General features: G+C 35.8%; 1 protein-coding gene across 8 annotated transcripts in view; it reads left to right on the top strand.

The window, feature by feature from the left end:
• Positions 1-19,948, top strand: part of TCF12 (transcription factor 12) — a 373,765-nt gene that overhangs the window by 143,983 nt on the left and 209,834 nt on the right. For 7 of the 8 annotated variants that reach the window (XM_036844906.1, XM_036844902.1, XM_036844908.1 and 4 more), the window contains exon 4: positions 11,018-11,091. In XM_036844906.1, the coding sequence (XP_036700801.1) occupies positions 11,018-11,091 (74 nt within the window). Of the gene's footprint in view, positions 1-11,017; positions 11,092-18,634; positions 18,697-19,948 lie in introns of those variants that run through there. The other variant, XM_036844909.1, reaches the window with a different exon arrangement.

Genomic DNA, 19,948 nt, shown 5'->3' with positions numbered 1-19,948 from the left:
TCATTAACTTCTCCCAGTCAATTTAGAGTTAATATTCTACCATTTCACATAAAATGTAGAAATCTTGTAACCTTATAGGTCTATTTATCCCCACCCCTGCCTTCTTTTATGCTATATTTGTCATATGTATTACAGCTAAATACATTGTAACTCCTGTGAGAGAATGTTACAATTTTTATATAAATAACTTTTAAAGAAGTTAAAAGGAAAAAAAAACCAGTTTCTTATATTTACTATTTCTCATGTTCTTTTTTCCTTCCTCAAGATTCAAGTTTCTCTCTGATAACATATCCTTCAGCTTGAAGAACTTCTTTTAGTATTTTGTACTGAAGTTTTGCTGGTAACAAATTCTTAATTTTATTTTATTTGAAAATGTATTTCATCTCCATTCTTTTTTTTTTTTTTAATTTTTTATTTTTTTAATGCTATTTTTGTCTGCTTACATTCTTTTTATGTATGTATGTATGTATGTATGGCTGTGTTGGGTCTTCGTCTCTGCGCGAGGGCCCTCTCCAGTCGTGGCAAGCGGGGGCCACCCCCCATCGCGGTGCGTAGGCCTCTCACCATCGCGGCCTCTCACTGCCGAGCACAGGCTCCAGACGCGCAGGCCCAGCAACCGTGGCTCACGGGCCCAGTTGCTCCGCGGCATGTGGGATCCTCCCAGACCAGGGCTCGAACCCGCGCCCCCCGCATCGGCAGGCAGACTCCCAACCACTGCGCCATCAAGGAAGCCCTCATCTCCATTCTTGAAGGATATTTTTATTCTGGCTGAGATCCCCATGCCTCCGTACTTTAAAGATGTGTTTCCACATCTGGTGACACTCATAATTTCTAAAGATAAGTCTGCAGTATTTGAATTGTTGTTCTTCTGTATGTAATGTGTCCTTTTTCTGTCCACATTCAAGGTTTTCTCTGTATTTTTGGTTGTCAGAAATTTGACTATGGTCTCCTGCACATGGTTTTCTTAATATTTATCCTTTTGGGTTTACAGAGTGTCCTTAACTGGTAAATTTGTGTCTTTTAACCACATTTGTGAATTTTCTGGCCGTTATTTCTTCAAAAATTTTTTCTACCCTAGTCTCTTTGTTTTCTTACTATGCCTATGTTAGACTTTTTAATATCTTCCTTTAGGTCTCTAAGACGCAGTTTATTTTCTTTTAATTTTTTGTCAAATTGAATTATTTCTGTTGATCTGTCATCAAATTCATTCACTCTTTACTGTCATCTCCATTCCTTTCTTAAACCCATCCAAGAATTTTTTTTTTTAGACTTCAGATATTTTAATTTTTAAAACTTTCATTTGTTTTTTGTGTGTATGTGTGTGTGTTTTCTTTTTCTCTGTGAGATTTCCAGTCTTTTCATTCATTACAAGCATATGTCCTTTACTTGATTGGGTATAGTAAGGTACCTGGTTTAATGCCCTTGTCTGAAAATCTCAGTATCTGGGTCATCTTGAAGTTGGCCTCTCTTGATTATTTTTTTCTTTGAGATTGGGTCACATTTCATTGTCATGGAGTTTTGGCTTGTGTTATAGATATTATGAATGTTATTTGTGGAAATTTTGGTTTCTTTTATGTTCCTCCAAAGAGTTCTGATTTCTGTGTTTTAGTGAGCCATTAATTGGATCAGACTCAGAGTGAAAACTCTATCTTGCCTGAGGTTAGCCGCTGCTCAAATCTCAATTTGATTTGATTCTTTCAGCCTCAACTGCAAACTGCCCTGTGAATGTGTGCGTCAGGGCTCATCCAAAGACTTAAGCAGAGATGTGCCCCAAATTTGGGACTCATCTTTTCTGCCTCTCTCCTTTTGGGGATTCTGTCCTTACTTTCTGGTGATTATGGCTGTCCTGCTCTTCCCTGTTCTCCTTCTATCCAGAAAGATAGTAAGTTTTCTATTGGAATTTTAGTTCCTGCGTGCTGTGGCTGCTGCTTGCCTGCGGGATGAAGCGTTAAAGTGGGAAACTCACCTGTGCTGATCCCTAAAGCTGTTAAAAGGAGAAACTCATTTTGGTCTCTTCTTCCAAGTTTATATTCCCATCCAAAATCAGCCTGGTTTTGTTCATTCTCCTGGTAAACCCTTTAGGTTTACTCTTAAGGTGGGGTCTTTACGTAGTTTGTTTTATATTTATATTTTTTCTCCAGAATTTATAGTAGCTGTCTGTAGGAGCGTAGTGCATCATGTTGGAAGCTGAATTCACTAGTTCAGTTTTGAGATTGCCTCCAGCATATTTGCAATCTGCTTTTAAAAATAATACTTTTTGGGCTTCCCTGGTGGCGCAGTGGTTGAGAATCTGCCTGCCAATGCAGGGGACACGGGTTTGAGCCCTGGTCTGGGAAGATCCCACATGCCGCGGAGCAACTAGGCCTGTGAGCCACAGGTACTGAGCCTGCGCATTTGGAGCCTGTGCTCCGCAACAAGAGAGGCCGTGACAGTGAGAGACCCGCGCACCGCGATGAAGAGTGGCCCCCACTCACCGCAACTAGAGAAAGCCCACGCACAGAAACGAAGACCCAAATACAGCCAAAAGTAAATAAATAAATAAAGTGTAAAAATTAAAAAAAAAAACTTTTAAAATAGTAATAATTATTATTATTTTACTAATTCTTGGAGATCTACTTAGATTGCTAGACATCCCTCTTCTACCTTGAATTTCTTTTTTTAACCCATCTCTAGTTAACTGAATTCTTATGACAGACTGTCATGTGAATCCCCTAATTTTATATGTGCCTTAACCACTTAGTAGACATTTGAATGCAAAATACCACACTTCTGCGAAGTACCAGAAGTACATAGAGATGAACAAGGTATGTTCCCTGTTATAAAGTTTTATTGGTAAGGTATACGTGAAAAATAACTGTCAATGTTGAAGACAAAATAAGTGCAAATTATTTTCTGAAGAAGTGTGATTAATATTGACTTAGTTGATGGAGAACACATCTCAGAAGAGGGGACATTCGATCTTAGACTGATTCAAAATTAGAAACTCAGTAGGTGGGGGAAAAGATAAGGGTGGATATTCTAGGACTAGGAAGCAATAGGTGTAGAATATGAATGTGTGACAAGGCTTGGCATGTTTGGGGAGTGATTAATGTCTTGATGAGGCTGGAGCATTGAGTTTTCTTTTTTTTTAATTTTTATTTATTTATTTATGCATTATTTATTTTTGGTTGCATTGGGTCTTTGTTGCCGTGCGCGGGCTTTCTTGTTGTGGAACACAGGCTCTAGGTACGTGGGCTTCAGTAGTTGTGGCACAGAGGCTCAGTAGTTGTGGCTCACAGGCTCTAGAGCGCTGGCTCAGTAGTTGTGGCACACTGTCTTTGTTGCTCCACAGCATGTGGGATCTTCCTGGACCAGGGCTCGAACCGTGTCCCCTGCACTGACAAGCAGGTTCTTAACCACTGTGCCACCAGGGAATCCTGAGCATTGAGTTTTCTGAGAAATATAGTATGTGTTGAAGCTAAATAAAGTAGATTGAGGCCACCATGAAGAATGCTACTCTCAGGAGTGTGAGTGTTATTCCTGAGGCAGCAGAGGATCATATTTGAAAAGTGAATGGATGTGATCCAACTTGTGTTTATGGCAAGATAATTGTGCTGGCAATGTTAACTGTGGATTGGCATGGAACATAATAGAAGAATAAGCAATACACAGGACCTGAATCAGAGCAAGGGATAGTTACTCAAAATATTGCCAAGGTAGAAATTAATACAATGGGTAACTGAGTGGTTAAGGGAATATGAAAGATGTGTTACCAAATTTAAGAGATTATTGCATTTCTAACCACGTTTGTAAATATCCCAACATCATGCTGACTACATGAAACTTCTGGAACATTTTTTATTTAGAGTTCCTTTTATAGCAGTGTACATTAGACTGTACTATAGTGAATACAAAGTGATTTTTCTCAGGACATGTGATGAGGTTATTTCAAAGCTGTGGTATTGAACGTCTGTGTGTGGTTTAGCCACCAAGCCTAGTGAGGATTTAGGTTTCTCTAACACTTTTTAAATAATGTTTGCTCTTTGGGGGTAGTTACTTGTCTAGTTCATAGAGTCACTTATAGTCTAACTGCTTCTCATTGGAATTTTTAAACTACTATTCATTTATTTAGAATATTGGTTTTGATTATTTCTAAAGAAGAATGGTAAGCTAACAAATAGGGAACCAGTTTCAGCTCCACTTACATTAAACTGAATATTGTTTCCACTTTATACATTTATTTCTTCCACAAATATTTATTAATGCCTACTGTGTGTCAGACATTGTTCCAGGCACCAAACATAAAATATTGAACAAAACAGACTACACTCTTGTTTTCCTGGAGCTTTCAATCTACTGGGGGGAAAAACAGATTGTAAACATCCCCCCATATAATATGATATTTGAATAGAGAGACCTGAAGGATATTAGGGGAACAAACCATTCAGATATCTGGGAGGAAGCATTTTATGAAGAGGGAAGAACAAGTGGCAAGGCCCTAAGGAGGAAGCATGCTTACTGTGTTTGAGCAAAAACAGGGGTCCATGTAGTTGAAAAAGAGTGATCTAAGAGAATGAATAGTAGGAGATGAAGTCAGAGAGGTGGGAGGTGGAACCCATGAAACGCTGTAGACCAGTGGATTTAATACTGAATGAGATGGGTAGATTTTGAGCATAGGATTGACAGGATTTGAGTTGTTTTGAAAAGGTCATTCTAGTTCGTATGTAGAGTATACACACTGTCACAGGGGCAAGAAGCAGGGAGGCTCTTTAAGAGGCTATTGCCATAATACAGAGGTGATGGTGGCTCAGACTAAAATGATCATGTTAAAAATAGTGAGTCAGGCACTTCCCAGGTGGTCCAGCAGTTAAGACTCCGCCCTCCCAACACAGGGAGCTTGGGTTCCATCCGTGGTCAGGGTACTAAATCCCGCATGCCACAACGAAGATCCCATGTGCCGCAACAAATGACCCGGTGCAGCCAAGTAAATAAATAAATATAAAATAAAATAAAATAAAAATAGTGAGTCATAGACAGATTTTGAAAATGTTTACAAAGTAAATCTAATGGGATTGTATCATTGAGAGACTGAATAGGGACATTTTTTGCTGAGACTTATCCAGAGTTGGAGAAGAGGCATCAAGCCTTTTTTAGAGTGGACTTCTTTAGTGCCTCTGTGGAAGAAAACATCTGACATTGTTGTTTAGGTGCAGGGCTTTGTTGTTTAGATTCCAGAGGGGTATGACAGTTACTTTTAGGTGCACTGGGAGGGCCTTTTCTTGTTTCCAGAAATATGACAGCCAGATAGTTTAGGGAAGGCTTGGAGATGGCTCAGGAGCTTTGTCAGGGTTATTAGAATGTCTCTTCAGACAATCAGAGCAAATCCTCAATATACCAGGTCACTACAGATAGTTCTCAAGGTGGTACAAAATACCTGCTTGCCCTTTGAGAACTTAGTTTCAATCCCTGGGCATTAGGCAGTTTTTTATTTTTCCTAAACAGATAGACCTGCCGTTTCCTTTTGACCTTCTACTCTTACTTCATTGATTAAATCACTAGAATGTCCTGTTTAATTGTATATTTACAGGACATTCATATAGAGTGATGTGGCTAATAAAAATAGCATAGCGAAATCACTGTTTGGAAGTTAATTTCAAAATTAGTCATTTTCTTGAAATTAGTCATGTTTAATTATCTTATTCTAGTGTACTTTGGCACTAGAATATCCCTACTTTTAAAATCTTAGTTCTCATCAATTCCAAATAGAAATTGTGATTAATTTTAAAGATGACCTAAAAAGGTGATTCTTTTAATCTTTTTACTGGTCTTATTTTCTTACATACTTTAAAAAGAGTCAAACTTTTTAATTTGACAGTTCATTTTACAGAATCTCAATTTTTTTAGTAAAAAAAAAAATTTCTGTAACCAATGTTATGTACTTGATATGAAGCAGCAGATCTTATATTTCCTTACAATTTCAACATTTCCATAGCTTTTCTGTTTTATTTGTTTTTCGTTAATGTGTAACATAAAAACAAAGGATTTGCTTTTATATTCTAATTGATTCTGTTTCACAGTGAATTTCTGGAAAAACACATCGGTAGATTTATTTCATAAGTATCTAAAATTTGAGAAATATAATAAAAAATGGTGGTGGTGGGTTTTTAGGTGTATATTGTTTTACAGTTGATTGCAGCCTTTGAGTCTGATCTAAAAGAGTATCATTACCCCACAAATAAAATTGAGTGAAGAAACTACTGAAGAGACACATCCATAGCTTTGGTTATCTGACATAGCTATCTCCAATCAGATTTCTTTTATCAAATTATCTATTGAATCATCCTATAGCAGATGGCAATCCTGCAAAGTATATTATCTTTTCCTTATTTATAACAGTGTTGGGATTTGATATTTTTGAAGTACATTTTATTTGCTAGAATAAAAACCTGATTTCACTGCTACCAAAAGCTGTGTGTGTCTGCGTGTGTGTGTGTGTGTATGAAAGAGAGAAAGAGACAGAGAGAAAGAGAGGTATACAATCTGCTGTGCTCTTCCTCCCAACTTTATATATGTCCCTTTTCCACAAGGAATAACTCTTGGGCATAATACAAAGCAAAGTGGCTGTATTGACTTCTTTTTCTGAAAAGCTTTTTTTTTTTTTTTAATTTATTTATTTTTATTTTATTTATTTTTGGCTGTGTTGAGTCTTCGTTGCTGTGAACAGGCTTTCTCTAGTTGTGGCGAGTGGGGGCTGCTCTTCGTTGCGGTGCACAGGCTTCTCATTGTAGTGGCTTCTCTTGTTGCTGTGTGCGGGCTGTAGGCGCATGGGCTTCAGTAGTTGTGGCTCGCGGTCTCTAGAGTGCAGGCTCAGTAGTTGTGGCGCATGGGCTTAGTTTCTCCGCAGCATGTGGGATCTTACCGGACCAGGGCTCGAACCTGTGTCCCCTGCATTGGCAGGAGGATTCTCAACCACTGCACTACCAGGGAAGCCCTGACTTGTTTTTCTTATAGCTTTGCTGCAGGGATATCCTGACTACTCTTCTCTTGATTTTGTGTATCCCCCACCCTGCTTTCCCTTTCATTACTTCTCTGCTCTCTAGACTCCCCACCAGTACCTGAAATATTTTCCAATTCCAGACCTGTTTCTCCCTTCACCCTCCTTGTAGTCTAGTGTGACAGAGTCTTTGGTGATAGGTCTGGTGATAGCAGGTGGGAGAGAAGGAGCTGGTCAGCAGCTTTACTCCTCATTCACCCCTTTTACCTCCAGGTAGGTCTTGTCTGAGCCTCACCAAAGCTTGAATAATGCTTCATGTACACAAACCCTGTACTGTTTTTGAGCCCCTGGGGGCCCAGATTGCGGGGGGTGGCGGTGTGGAACAGGTGTATAGGGTATAGAAAAGTCACTACCCCAAAAAAATGTTTCCAGTTTTTGCTAATGGCTAAAAACCTAGAGAAGTCTCTAGGATTTTGTGCTAGGAGAATGAAAGAAGTAGTAGGATAGAAGCTGTGAGATAATTTTGTATTGATTCAAGAAAGAGAGCACTTTCAGTCAAAAAAGATGGTGGCAGTAGAGAGGAGGCAGGCAAACTAGTACCTGAGTCCTTCGTAGGAAAGAAAGTAATGCTAGATGTTTTACTTGGCTAAGTTTACTTGCTCCTCCAAGAGTCTTGCTCTCTGACATCTCAAAAACTTGGTTACACCTTGTATTCCTTCTTCAGGCTCCCAGCCTCTTAGGGAAGTGCCTGTATGTGTAGTAATTTATGATTAGCTTTCAGTTACTTTTCCTATTAAATGTTTTACAAGAGAAGGAAGCAGATTGTTTCATTGAATTCACAAACCAGTGTTTTTAGATATACGGTCTAAAATTTAATGTTTGTTCTTTACTGAAAAATGTTAAATAAAATATTAAGCCTTTGAAAATGAGGCACATGGAATCAAAATATATATTGGATTTTAATTGGTTCCATTCAGAAAAGCAGGTACTTAAAGAGATTCTGTATATAAAAGATTAAAAAAGTGTCATTTAAATCTCTATATTAGTTGAATTATTGGTTAACCCTTTTAATTTTGTTGCAGAGAAATAGATTAATTAGAAAGTTAAGCAAGACTCAGAAGTGTTTCTACTACTTAATTATTCCTAAACTTTCTGTTACATCTACCATTTTAATCTGTAAGTTGAGGCACTAGCATCTCAAAAATTGTTGAATTGGCATGTGTAGACTAGAAATAGTAAGGAAGGAAAAATATATGGCAGTGGTGATTCAGACATATCTTAATAGAAATGTTTTCCTCCTAATTACTGTATTGCAACTGTGGTATATTTTCTTGTTGATAAAAGTTTTTCAGATTTTGATCAATTTGTATAATTTCTGTATTGTTTATTTTCTGTGTGTAATTTCTTTTTTTCCTGTTACCTTGGTCTTGTGGCTGAAGCTTTGGAAAGTTTATTATTCCTGTCATATTTCTATGTTTGTACAGCCGTTGTGTTCAGCAGAAAGGAATCGTTGATGCTAAAGGATGACTCTTGCCTTTGTCAGTGCCAGCCACGATCTTCTGCTCAGAGTCTAGATACATTAACAATAAAGCTATAGAGCTCTGAGTTTAAACCCTAGCCAGATCCTTGTTATTCTGTAACATCCTTTGAGCCCTCTACATGTCTTGTATCGTTGGTATGTAGTACTCTTTAGTTGGTGGCTTAATTAATTACCATTTTATTTAATTAATCTTTGCTCTTCTTTCATGTTGTGGAAGTAATTAGTGTCACCTGATGAGAATTAAGTATGTGTTTTCACAGAATTTCATTTATCACTTAAAATTTTGTCTGAGATGTTTTCTATAGCAGGCACCCATATATTTTCTTTTACAAATGTATTTAAAATAACACATAGCCCCCATATTTATTATTTGATAAAAGACAATTCAGAGTCATAAAATGAATTCTTTTCATTAGAAATAGGATCATCAAAATAAGTTTGCATTGTTTGTTCTAAATGTTCAATGAAAGTTATGTTTACTCCCCACCCCCAGGCCCACCATTCTGCTTTTTATGGATTTGTCTACTCTGGGTACCTCATATAAGTGGAACCATATACTATTTGTCCTTTTGTGATTAGCTTATTTCACTTAACATAATGTCCTCAGGTTGTAGCATGTGTAAGAATTTCTTTCCTTTTTAAAGCTGAATAATATTCTATTGTAGGTATATACCACATTTTGTTTATCCATTCATCTGTCAATGGACACTGAAGTCACTTCTACATTTTGGCTATTGTAAATAATGCTGCTATGAACATGGGTGTGCAAATATTTGAGACCCTGCTTTCAGGAGCCAATTTACTTTTGCATTTTACTTTGGATATATGATATTTTAAAAATGTAACTCATTTAGAAAAAAAGTTACAAATGGAAAGTATGATCTTTTTAAATAAAACTTTTCCTAAAATTATTTGCAGTTTCGTAAGTAGCTTTATATTAATGGATTTTGTAGATTGATAGTAGTCTTTGTCTTGGATTGGGTCTCATTGGAATCCTATCTGCTATTCTACAGTGTTGATTGCAAAGAAAATGCTTGGAAAATAGACCACAGGTAACTGGATACTGGTATTTAGTAACAAAGTGTGTTTTTACATGATACTCCCCAGACTTGTAGACTCTTTCTTAAATCTAGAATTTTAATAAGAATTCTCCAAGAATGAAAAAAACAAAAACACTGTTTTTTGTTGTTGTTGGTTTTTGTTTTGTTTTGTTTTTACATGTAATCTGTGTGTTTTTAAAGCTTCTGATTCATTTGAAATTGTGCCTAATGTGTTGTTTATAGTAGGTACCCATCTTTTCTCTGTACTGTTTTTGATATAGGAAGTACAGATTCATAAAAAGAATAAATTAGGATCCTACTAACTGAATTAGTAATTAGTGTATTTTACTTTGGGTACTGACTTCCTTTCCTTGCTTTTGTCACCTAGTCCTTCAATTGGCAATTCTGTCCCTATGAAAGAGCCTTGGGAATCGTGGCTAGTTATTGGAGAATTTGTAGCATTTAACTTAGTACAGACCCCTTCTCATCTAAATCACAGAAGACTTCAAGGAATTTTTTTGAAGAAAAAGAGGTTCTATACTTAACAGAATGTTGTTTTTGTAACATCTAGAGTTTTCTCATGCAAGAATGAAACAAAAAAAGTCAACCATTTGTATTTCATCGTAGAAAGAATCTCAGAAGGGGTTGGGAAAGTGTACCCTGTTAGGAGTCAAGGATGAGAAAGGCTGGTCTTCAAAACAGAAAGGGGAGAAATGGCTGGATTGAGAGATCTCCAGCTCTTTCAGATTTTTCTGGGGATTGACTGGAAGGTGAAAATAATGGAGCCAAAGCTTCAGAAGGTACATTAAGGAGGATAGTGAATTGTTTTGTTGTTAATGGTAATTTATCCTTGTCACATTGAGTCTTCCTTTGCAATTTTCCTAAGAGTAGATCTACTCGTTTAGAATCAGATTTTAGAGGAGATTTTATTAGGATGAGTTGTCACATCATTTTGATTAGTTTTGATATAATTAATGTTGATTTGATATGGCTTGATATAGTTTGATTTAGTTTGATGTCTTCAGTTAAGAATAGCTACTCAGTGCTTTGATAGAAACCAGTTTTATTAACTTGAGCACTTGTTTGACTTGCTTCATTTTCTAACCCTTATTCACTTCATATATTCATGGAGGCAGTACTAAACTTCAGAAAGTTGGGGGTGGGGCATTCATCTACTCTTAGAAGTAGCAGTTGGTGGAGACAGAGGTGGAGAGACCTAGATTATGCTCTGTTCGAAAGTCTCCAAAGACCTACATTGGCAATGTATGTAGGGCATTGTATAGAGCAGTGATAAAGATACTCCCAAGTAACTTATTTCTGTAGTTTTCTGAGGCAAGGATTGATACACAGCCAGTTCCAATCAAATGCAGATACCACTCACTGAACTGTATTATCTGCTATACCAAACAAAACCCATCATTGTGTCCTCTTGGATTTATATCGTTTACTTTCTTCTCTCCTTAGGTATGGATGAACGAGGAGGTACGACATCTTGGGGAACAAGTGGTCAACCAAGCCCCTCTTATGACTCATCTAGAGTAAGTTTGCTCATCAACCCTTGATTAAAATTGTAAAGATAATTTGGCAGAATAAGTAAGTTCTTTCGTATGTGAGTTCTGTTTCCTAAGAGAAGTGAAGATTAATGTATTTTATGGGAATATATTAGAATACCCAGTACCTTCATAGTAGCTTTAATTCTTTCCCTTAACTGTCATACTATGGGAGTTCATTTTATGTCCTACAATGAAAGAAATATTCTTGATGTTATTTCTACACCTCAACTACTTGTAATACCCTTTACTAAAGTTGGAAGAGCTTGGAATGCCTCACTAAGTAATCTCTAAACATAGTCATTTTTCTTCTTGTATTGTTTATTTGCCTTGAGAGCTCTCAGAGGACCAGCTTCTAGTCTCCCCTTTCACGTTCTTGCTACAGTAGTCATCAGCGATTTGTATCAGGGATTCTATAGCCCTGTCTCTTGGAAGCATATCAAAACAGATACAACAGATGACATTTCTTGGTTGGCAGTTAAGAGAAAATAGGACCAAGCTAACATGCTACACAGTGAAAGGTTAAAAGTTTAGAGCCTTTTCCAGAAATTAAAAGACCAAAAAGTTCCCCAAAACTTTAAAAAATGAGACTGAGAGACTGAAAATTAGACCAAAGAATTGACAATAAAATTAAATGCTGTGCTCCCAGATTCCACAGTAAATTGATGAGGTTAAGAGCTACCTTTTCCAAAAGGTCATACTTTGAATGAATAATGAACTATTTATTTCTCTCAGAATTAACCAAGAGAAAATAGACAAGCATAAAATTTATGGGCACTTAACTCTAGAAGCAAATTGGTTTAAGTGGAAGAAAACCTGAATAATGTGATTGGAATTCATAGTCTCCATATGGGTTACACTGTTGTGCATTGAAAAATGCTGAGTGAACATACTTACTAAAATATGTGGTTTTGCTATTATATTTGGCTGTAAATATGTTTAATTTATTTTAAATACTTGGGAGAAGAACTGGGATAGTCCTGTGGAATCCAGGAAACTGAAGAGAGAGACTGTTAAACATGGGTTTTAGTGTTCCCTTCTCTCAAATCAGTGCTGTGAAAGCTGAGTTGTAGTGTAAACAGCACTGTCCTGGGTATCACAGGATCTACTATTGACACTACTTTGAACTTGCTACTTAATCTTGGACGTGATATTTTATCTTGTGGGTAAACTGGTTGATATCCAAATTTCCTTCCACCTTTAAAATTTTTTTATTTTTTGAATAATATTGTGAATAGGAAAGATAAGTTTCCTGTTTCGATTTTGAAGTAGAGATTTTATGTATTAGAGGACAATACTAGTTGATACTGGATTATTTTCTTTCAGAGCCTTGAGTTACTGTGTGATAACATGTTATTTCTTAATATACATTAAGTGGTGCCTTTGTACCTTACTTCCCTTTCAAACTTTAAGTGTTTTTCTACTTGAGTACTAAGTAGGATTTTAGGAGAAGAGACCATAATAATATATCCAAACATTTACATATTTCATGTTCCTGAAATTAAGTTTACCTTTAGAGATGGACTTCAAAGCAAATCTTGCTTTTCTTTTTGCTATTTGATCTATAGGTCAAATGTGAAATGCAGTTTTTTATTCTTAATTTGTTTTTTTCAGTGTATGTTATGTAGAGTGAAAAGTTAAATTGATTTTATAGTAGTTTTCTATTATAAAAATCCAGATTAATCTCAAGATATCCCATACAGCCATACACATGCACGTGCGCACGCACACGCACACACACTATTCACACACATTTTTTTCCCTGCCTGTCTACTGAGTGATCTGATAGAACAGTGATTTACTGCCCTCCTTTCTTTTTGTTCCCAGTGAAATCTACTCTTCCAATAACTGTCTTCCTTTATCCTAGTCATGATTAGTGTTAGTGTTAGTCAAGATGTTATATTTTATTTACAATTTCAAACCATTTATTTCTCCCCTGAACTCTTCTCATCAGGGAGAGACATTTATGGTTATCTTTGAAGCTGTCCTCAGCACTCCTTATAGGAAGATTGTCAACTTTTTGAGTTTTATTATTAAATATCTTTCACCATCTTGACTACGTTTTTCATAATCATAAGTATAGATGGATATAATTTTGTTAATAAGAATCTCAGTTGAACAAAGTACTTCATTCTCCTGAGTATTTTAATGCGGTGAGTTTTTCAAATTTAGAAATAAATAACGATATTGGCTAAAAACTAGTTTTGACACATTGTTAGTAAAATTAACAAGTCAGTTTAAGCTTTAATGAAATTGCAGATGCCTTTGTAGAAATTATGTGAATGACATTTATTTAGACTTTACTATATTGTATAAATAACACATTTCCATCACAGAAAATCTCATTTAATAAATAATTTGATTATACATTAATGATAGAAAAATTTTTAATTTTACTTTTTGTGGTAGGTCATGATAAAAAGGTATCTAAAAACTGCAAAATGAGTAGTGTAGTGGAGTTATAAAGCATATGCTTTTAATTTAGATGGATTCAGTTGTCTGAGTTGCTGCTCTTCTCCCTCCACTCAGAACTATAAGGGAGAAAGAATAATTTTTTGCAGTACTGTAAAGTAGTATTTAGCATATGAACTCTATTAATACTGTATTACTATACATTTTAGTGTACAAGATTGGCTATACAGAATCATGAAGGTTGAGATCAATATTTATTTAACAACTTTTCAAGGAGAATTTTTTCTCTTTATACTTTTTGCCTAATAGGTCCTGACTTTAATTTTGATGAAGATACCATTCTGCTCTAGTAACCTTGATGCATAAGTGAGTTCCACTGGAATTGTGTGGCTAAGAGCCCACAAACTTCTTTTCAGTGTTTTACCCCATGCCCATTCTTTCAGAAGTAAGAAAAGTCACTACAGCAGAGCTCTTTCTAGTGCGTCTTCCCTGTTTTTCCCAAATCCACCAGAAAAGTAGCCTCATAGCGTACAGGTGGTTGGTTGAGTTTCCAGTTATCAGAACTACCCACAGCACCGTTGACCTACTCCCAACCTGTGCAGAACAAAAACACACACGTGAACAGATAAAAGCATCATCATGACTGAATAGCGCTTCTATTTTCAGAAATTTGTGAAAGTGGTGATTGAATTTAAAGCACCAGAGACTGAAAGGAGCGATTAATCTCAGATAATTTAGACATGGGCAGAGGTATAATTAATTAATGACTTTGTCCCCTCCCTCCCTTATTTTTTATTCTTTCCTACAAATGAATGTTTTCTATATTTGACATTTGTAACCAGGCATAAAGGCCAGAGAATATCATGATTTTTACTTATTTTCTACAGTGTTAATGATTTATTCTAGTTTCAGATTCCCCCCACCCCCCTTTCTTTAGATTTACTGTACCTCAGTTTACTCATCTCTGAAATGGGGATAATAATAATTACTTTACAAGGTTGTTGTGAGAATTAAATGAGATACATGTACAGTGGGCAGTGCTTAGATCAGTGTCTGGTACATAGTGAGTATTCTATAAGTGTTGGCTTTAATCTTATATATGTCAGAATTTATCAACTAGATTTATTTGTAACAAACAAATTCAAATGAATGAATACATTTGCAAATGTGCTGCATTCTAAGTGTAATGAGTAAGAATTGTTTTCTGATTCAGTCATGTTTATTAATACTATACTTTTACTTCTTTTAGATTTGTAAAGGACATAAATAAAATTGATTTCCTTTCCCCTTCAATATCTTTCTTGGGAATGCAGAAGTCTTCTGACAAACTTTGATATAAAAGTTTTTGTCTGTATAATGCTTTATATATAATGAATGCTCTGTATGTGTTTGCTGAATATAATCAAATTGAGGAATAATCATTAGATACACTAGATTAATTGTGTTTGGAGATCGAGGAGGGGAAAGAACCAAAATTGATACAAGGTGGTGAAACTTGAAGTAGATGGTGGTGGTATTAATTAATGGTTATAGGGCTTTCTTCTGTGCTTACAAATTATTGCCCTGATTGATGACACTGCTTAGTGAAGCATTTTATTTAAGATCACAGCCTCTGAAGAGTTGTGCTCTGTGACCTTGGACAAATTACATAACCTCTTTGTGCCTCAGGTTTCTAATCTCTATAATTATGATAATCTTACAGATACTTTGTAGGATTTTGGTAAAGATGGAGTGTAATAATAGCTATGAAGTATTTCATTTCATTTATTGTTAACAATAAATGAAAGCTGCTGTTACTATTATTGCCACCATTATTATTTTCTCCAAATATCTAATATTTTATTATGTATTTTCATGCTTATATTTCCTCATGTACAAATTCTGTTTCAAAAATGTTGTCTGATCATTTTAGTTGACGGAAATTCCAAGGGGCCTTGTCATCTTGGTTTTCCTGCCCTTTTAAGCTCTGCTACCCAACCTAGGCCAAGCTCACAGTGCTGAAGTACCTTTGGAGTTTATACCCTGGGCAAGGGGTTATGAGAGGGCTCATAGGAAAGAGAAGTCTTTCTGTTGATACTCTTTCCTACAATACGGAGTTTTGCATTCCTTAATTTAAAAGGTATGAGTTCACTGGTAGGTAACCACTAATAGAAATTATATTTATAGGTACCATCAATGCCCAGGAGTTGGCAGTTTAATCATAAGTATTTTCAGGTTACATATAACCCATTGTGGTAGTTATTTTTGGAAAAGAAACAACATTCAATTGAGTAGAGTTTGAGTGCTTATTTTTTCTAATTGCTAAATTTCTACGATGGTTTTCCCTTCTCTTTATAATATGGTTTGCAGAATGAAACAATCTCGCTCGTGTTGTTCTTCCTTCCCTCCCCATTTTGCAATATTCAAATTTTGAAAGCTAGAAGAATTTTCAAAACTAGAAGGTGTTTTATTTATATCCAGTCCTTTTAGTTTTTAGAGGAGGAAACTTAAGAGAGTATGAGATTTGGCTAGGTTGAGATGTGTGCTGTTGATACAAAATACACATGAGATTTGGCCAGAAAGTTTGCCTAGTTAATGACAGACTGTGGCCTAGAACTCACATATTCTGAATTCTGTGCTAGTATTTTTAACCCCCTTACCTTAGAATTTCCCAACTCAAAGAATTGTCTTAAATTTTCTTCCATATACTGAAGGAATGGGAGGAGAGAGAGGACAAAGATGAAAAAAGAAGAGGATCTGCAATTGATAAAGAGGGCATTGGACATTATTTGATTTTTTAAAAAATTTGCCTGGCAAGTATAGTGTTTCGTGAGGCAGAATAGTGTAGAATTTAAGAGCTTGAATGTTGAAATTAAGATGCCTGTGCGGTTTCTGGCACTCCTGTTTCTTAGCTGTATGACTCTAGGCACGTTGCTTCTCTTTGCCTCAAACATTTTTTTTCTTTTCCCTTTTGCATTGGTTGTGGGGGCCGGAGGTGGTGGATACTAATAATAACTACCTTACTGAAGTTCCGGACTTAGGCCTATTAGTGGAGAAGGGGAAAACCAGTTATGTGGTGATGAGTTGGCTTTAAAATACGTAGCTTAGCTGCTGTGTATGACTCAGCACAAAATAATCTCAGGGACTTTCTGTTAAGGGATAAATAGTTGATATGTTTTGAAGTCTTTCATTGTAAATATACTGTGACTTGTGCTACCTGTTGCAGTGAAGGGATACGAGGGTTCAGTTTATTTAAAAAGCACCAGCAGTGGTCATTTCTCAGATCAGCTGTCAGGAATACACGTGGATGGCAGCCTGACAGACCAGATCAGGTAGAAAAATGAAAATATTAGGGTACAAGGATTCAGAATTTGTTCTAGACTTCTGAGAGTCATACACAAAGCCATAGATTAGGTACTTGGGTTAAAGGAAACAAAAACAAATAAAAATTCAACTAGAGTAAACATAGAGCTTTCAGATTCTGTGGACACTAAAATGAGTCCGTAAGGTTATCTGTATTCATTTAATGTTACTTCTCTAACAACTTTGGACCATTTCTGCTAGATGTGGCTAAAGGGATCTTTAATTTTGCTTAGTGCTCTCTCCATTCTTAGCAAGTATTCAATATCTGTTCCTTCATATATATGGAAGAGTTTGGCTAATAACCACTCTGAAGTTTGATGGGTAGCAAGTTGGAGATGGCATAATAGGGGCTTAATTCCCTTCACATGCTATCTATGCAAAACAAACAGGGGTCATTCTGACCCCAGGAAGGGTTATACTGGGTGGAGTTTTGAGAGAACCTGGTGTGTAGTTCATTTACATTTGACAGTAGAGGCCTTGGGAGTACCTAGGAGCAGAGAGAACGTGTTGTTTTCTTCTCCCAGCAGAACACAGTGGCCTGAGAGCTACCCTTGTAAATAAGGATGACAGTGTTGTCTGCCTGCTTTTAAGGAACTTGCTCTTACTGTGGTTCCCCAGTTTTACCCTGCTGAGATTTGTAGATGCACTCAGTTTCTGAAATGTCAAAAGTTAATAAATGTGTATCTTAGAGTTCAGGAAATATGGTTGGAAATACAAGTCATACTTACCAAGTCATCTTTATTTTAAATAAACTATAAAACTTTAACTCTTTTAAGGCAGCAGTGAGAAGCTCTAATTAGGCAACAAATAATTAATTACCAAAGTAATTTCACTGATTACCATGAGATTACAGGAGAGGGAGAAATTACTTTGAGTGGTCAGGAAAGACTTAATAGAATAGGAAGAATTTGAGTAGAATATTGTAGGACAAACAGTATTTGTGTGAATAAGGTTGAAAGGAAGACAACTCTTTCTGGAAATGTAGAATGATGGGACCACAAGTTACAGAGGCACCAAAATCACCAAATTTAGAAAATAGTAAATCACCTTGCTTTGTAGGTGAATAGTGTGATAAGGCAGATAACCTTTCTGTAGAAGAAATAAAGTCTATCCTTTGAGAAATAGAGAACCAATTAAAAATAAACTTTGACACAGGGAATGGCACAAAGGGTTTTTATAAAGATCAATATACTGTGGTATGAAGGATGGATCCAAAGACAAGAAATTGGATAATCTGATATGATATTACTACACAGGCCCACTTGGGATGAAAAAAGACTTAGATTGGGATGATAGGATCAAGATCACAAAATAATGGAAAGAGGAGAGATGTCACAAAGGAAAAAGAAACTGGCACACTTGGTGAATGAGGAAGATATGAAATCATGTAGACTCACTACCCCCAGAGAATGATGACTCCTGAATTAAACTCCATGTGTTTTATTTAGCCTTTGACAAGTTAGCTGTGGTTGTGTTATACAACCACCAGATTGTTTGATTTTGATAAATAGCTTCCCTTACAAATGGGAAAATCTAGTTGTGTGAATAAAAAGTAAATAAAATAGTTTTTACTCATTGTCCCCCATTTGTCAGCGTTAATGGGTAATAAAGTTCTCTCCCTTAGAGCACATATTTTCTCTAGATTGTTTACTGTTTGCATTGTTTTTATTTTTGAGGGGGATAATGGTATAGGTTTTATAGCTACTAGGGGATCAAATGCAATAATTAGAAAGGACACACAAATTTTGAAATAGTATTTTATGCCTCTTGATCTCAGGTACAAAACACGAGATGAAGCAGTTAAATAGCAAAGCAAGACAGGAGGGACAGAGAATTAAAGTAAGTGTTTTCTATATATTGCATCTATGTTCCCATTAATCTCTGTTTTGTTATGTAACTGCTCCTTCTGAATGTTCTGAATGTGAAGAAAACTGTGGGTAAGAAAAGGGTGTATTTTAAAGTTAGGTTCAAATAAACCCATGAGAGAAAACGTTGTTTGTTACTCTTGGTCCTGTTCAAAACAGCACCTGCCTATAAATTGTAATCATAATGTTTTTGGATAAGAAAAAAATTGGGTTAAGATGATGTAAGCTCCTTTAAATCTCTTGCTAGCAGATATTTAAAATGAAAGAAATCACATAGCTATCAGATTGTCCACTTTCCCATTTTTAAGCCAGTCAAACCTATTTTTTCAGTTTAACCATTCAACAGGGACAATGCCTGTTGAGATGCTCTAACAGATCTTTTGGAAAGAGCCTGTATGTCAGTTTCTCACCTCATTGTGAGTTTCATTTAACTTTGTATGCCTGTGAAATAGCATCTTTATCAGGATTGATCTTTACAATTCTCTTTTTTTTTATCTTCTCAGTGTTGGGTCTTTAAAGTTAACAAGTGGAAGTCAAAACATAATAATCTTTGAATCTCTCTTATGTCCTTTTTTGTAATTGTTGAGGATTTATTTTCTGACAGCTTTTAAAAAAATTGTTTTCTATAAATTTAAATGTTTTTTATTCATGAGAAAATAATGGAGGGTAGATTCTGGCAGAAGACATTTTTAGGCCTGCTTAGCCTGTTTTAATTAGTAACAATATTTACAACTACCATTTGTCACAATATAGTTTAAAATCTTTCCCATGTTACCTTTTTTTAAGTTTCATACCAGCTCATCAAGAAGCCATTTAAAAAATCCCATCCATTTTAGAGGTGAAGAAATTGAGGCTCAGAGAAGGTAGATAACTTACCAGATATTAAGCACACAAGAGTAGTAACCGGGCAGTATGATTTTAAATTACTGTCCCTTTGGACCATATCACACTTGCTGAAGTTTAAGAGAGACCCCAAAATAGTTGTTATTACTACTTGTCCAGGACTTTGACACATACTCTAGAAGTTGTAAGATGATGTTACTACCATTATTTATTATAAAAATATTATTCACATTTTATACATAAAGATATAAGCCATGGAATGAATCAGATAAGTTTGCTTCCTGGTATCACCACTGTATTTGACCTTGGAAAGGATAAAATAACTTAATCTCTGAGCCTCAGATTTCTCATCTGCAAAGAGATTTATCTCATAAGAAGTGTGT

Source organism: Balaenoptera musculus, chromosome 2 (assembly GCF_009873245.2).
Source record: "Balaenoptera musculus isolate JJ_BM4_2016_0621 chromosome 2, mBalMus1.pri.v3, whole genome shotgun sequence".
NCBI lineage: Eukaryota > Metazoa > Chordata > Mammalia > Artiodactyla > Balaenopteridae > Balaenoptera > Balaenoptera musculus.
Note: the sequence above shows the minus strand (reverse complement) of the source record. Positions and strands in the feature narration are given on the sequence as shown.